The 2197-nt window shown below is 40.0% G+C and overlaps 1 protein-coding gene across 1 annotated transcript; it reads right to left on the bottom strand.

Annotated features, from left to right (window-relative positions):
• Nucleotides 1–44: 44 nt before the first annotated feature.
• On the bottom strand, nt 45–1812 carry LOC123177326 (uncharacterized). Its single transcript, XM_044591143.1, has 2 exons — nt 1768–1812; nt 45–1316 (listed from the first exon to the last, which is right to left on the bottom strand). The coding sequence occupies exon 2, from the start codon at nt 1308–1310 to the stop codon at nt 405–407; it is 906 nt and encodes a 301-aa protein (XP_044447078.1). The 5' UTR covers nt 1311–1316; nt 1768–1812; the 3' UTR covers nt 45–404.
• Nucleotides 1813–2197: the final 385 nt, after the last annotated feature.

Genomic DNA, 2197 nt, shown 5'->3' with positions numbered 1-2197 from the left:
ATTTGAACATTTATTCTTACTTTGAAACTTGGAGTGTCGCATTGAAACATGTAAATGTGACATCTCTTATATGAAAGGATAATTTATATTAAATTTAAAATATTACAAAAGCACAAAATATATAAGCCCTTATACCAAGCACTGTACAGTTAGACCTAAAATCAGAAAATGTTGTTGATAATTTCAGATGATGTGCACATCTCAAGGATTAATACCATGATTTTTTCGAAAGAAGAAATACTGAAATAATACGTAAAAATTTATTCAAGAACGATGATTCTCAGTTATACAGTGACTTGGGAGTAATTATGAGACAATAAGCATAGAACGGGTCAAGAAATTCCAAACCATTGTATGAAGAATTATGAAATTGGATTAAAGAGTTTAGACTGTTCAGATGGAAACTATTGTATCATAACCATCCACTTTATATGTTTATACAGAATAACCTGTAAAAACCCAATGCATACCTCATCAGAAGACACCAGGGTCAGGCACCTAACATTTCGTGTGATGGATGGAAGCCTCGTACGAGCATAAGACAGCATGCGGGACTGACGGGGAGATGAAAAATAGACATCCCTAAGCGGTGAAGGATCCACAACCGAGATTTTTACTAGCGCTCCATCAAAGTGAAAAGAGGAGAGCCTTGGAGCATTGATCTCTACCACCTGCAGCTTCTCACACAATTTAATAGTGAGGAGCTTGAGTTGCTGCAGCATGGAAGGTATCTTCACGCATGTTATCGCATTGCATCCGAAGATAAATAACTGCTGCAAGGCGAAAGATTTCGAGAGCAAGTGCCCTAATCCCTCATCAGTAATCTGGACAGAAAACAGGGATAATGCGTTCAGTCTTCTCAAGCAGCCAAGTGTTGTTGTGGGACGAAAGACGCAAGCGCTGAGGCAAAGAGACCGAATCGAACTTGCAGCTGCATCATCAGACAGAACCGAACATGGGAAGCTGTACTTTTTCTTCATGAAGTTAGTCATCTCCAACTTAAGTTCTTTGATCCCCAAACGAACAGCAATCTGCAGCCATCTGTCCAGGTAGGAAGGGTCAATATTTTCGCAAGATAGGAGGCACAGATCGAGTGTCTCCACCCCATTCCCAGAATGGTTCCTAAGAATGCAGTCAACTATATCGATGAGAAAGATTCCCCAATCCTCGGATTTCTTGCGAGCCAACCCAAGTGTTGACACGTTGAATGTAAGGTTGGAATAGCATCTCCAGAAAAGCAGAAATCCATGGGAGACGCAGGCGGCACGAGCAGCATCTCGCAGTGGCAGGAGAGAATATATATGGTGCATGACGTCCTGCAGAACCAAGGTTGAAAATTAAGCTCAAAAGTTAGGCTGACCTCATTTATTTCGAATAAACAACAAAATCACAAAAGTATATCTCGCTTGTTAATTACTAGTAGCTCATTTACTCTGCATCAAGATCTGCATTAAAAAAAATTCAAAAAAAAAAAGATCTGCAATTTCGACGAAGAGAGTGAATCAACTGGGTTATTTCTATGAAACCTTTGTCACAGAAGTACGATGCGTACGTAACAACAACGCCTGATTTCTTACGGAAACATGCCAGAGACAACAAGTTGAGACATTGGCAAGGTGAAAACCAGTCTCCGTTGATGAATATATTATAATTAGGCGTGTAGTATGCATGTGTTAGCCAATGCATACTGTGCTAGCAGATACCATACCATGGTGATAGTTTACTTGTAACTACAATTCTCTTGACTAGCAGGGAAGGGAAGCATACCACGGGGAGTTTCTCAAACGCATCTTCGGAAGACCCTGATTGACTATCTGCAATGAAACGGGCCTTATAAGTAGTACATTAGAATCTTGCAACAGAGCAGAGCAGTATGCATATTTTAGTGCATGATCAGGAAAGCAAAAACAATCAGTGAGGTTATGAAACGGTGATTTTTCTTAATCAAATTATTAAGCGGTGATACACTGAAATTGTTTATTTGAGCAGCTCTTGCAGTACTAGCTTAGTTGTACTTGCGGCATTTATCAGAATCTTCAAAGCTGAAGTGAGACTTCATAAATGAGACCTTAGTCTTTTGCACAATCTAGGCTGGCCGATTTGCAGCGCTGTGTAATGCCTGAACCTTGTTACTGCTAGACCTTGGTTTCTTTATATGAAATCGGAGAGGGAGAGCATCTCTTTTGCCCAAAAAAAA

The sequence above is a fragment of the Triticum aestivum genome, unplaced genomic scaffold, assembly GCF_018294505.1.
Source record: "Triticum aestivum cultivar Chinese Spring unplaced genomic scaffold, IWGSC CS RefSeq v2.1 scaffold159147, whole genome shotgun sequence".
In the NCBI taxonomy this organism is placed as follows: Eukaryota; Viridiplantae; Streptophyta; class Magnoliopsida; order Poales; family Poaceae; genus Triticum; species Triticum aestivum.
Note: the sequence above shows the minus strand (reverse complement) of the source record. Positions and strands in the feature narration are given on the sequence as shown.

Bases quoted from the DNA above. Each gene is read 5' to 3' on its own strand.
- LOC123177326 (XM_044591143.1), bottom strand. From the start codon at position 1,310: ATGCACCATATATATTCTCTCCTGCCACTGCGAGATGCTGCTCGTGCC.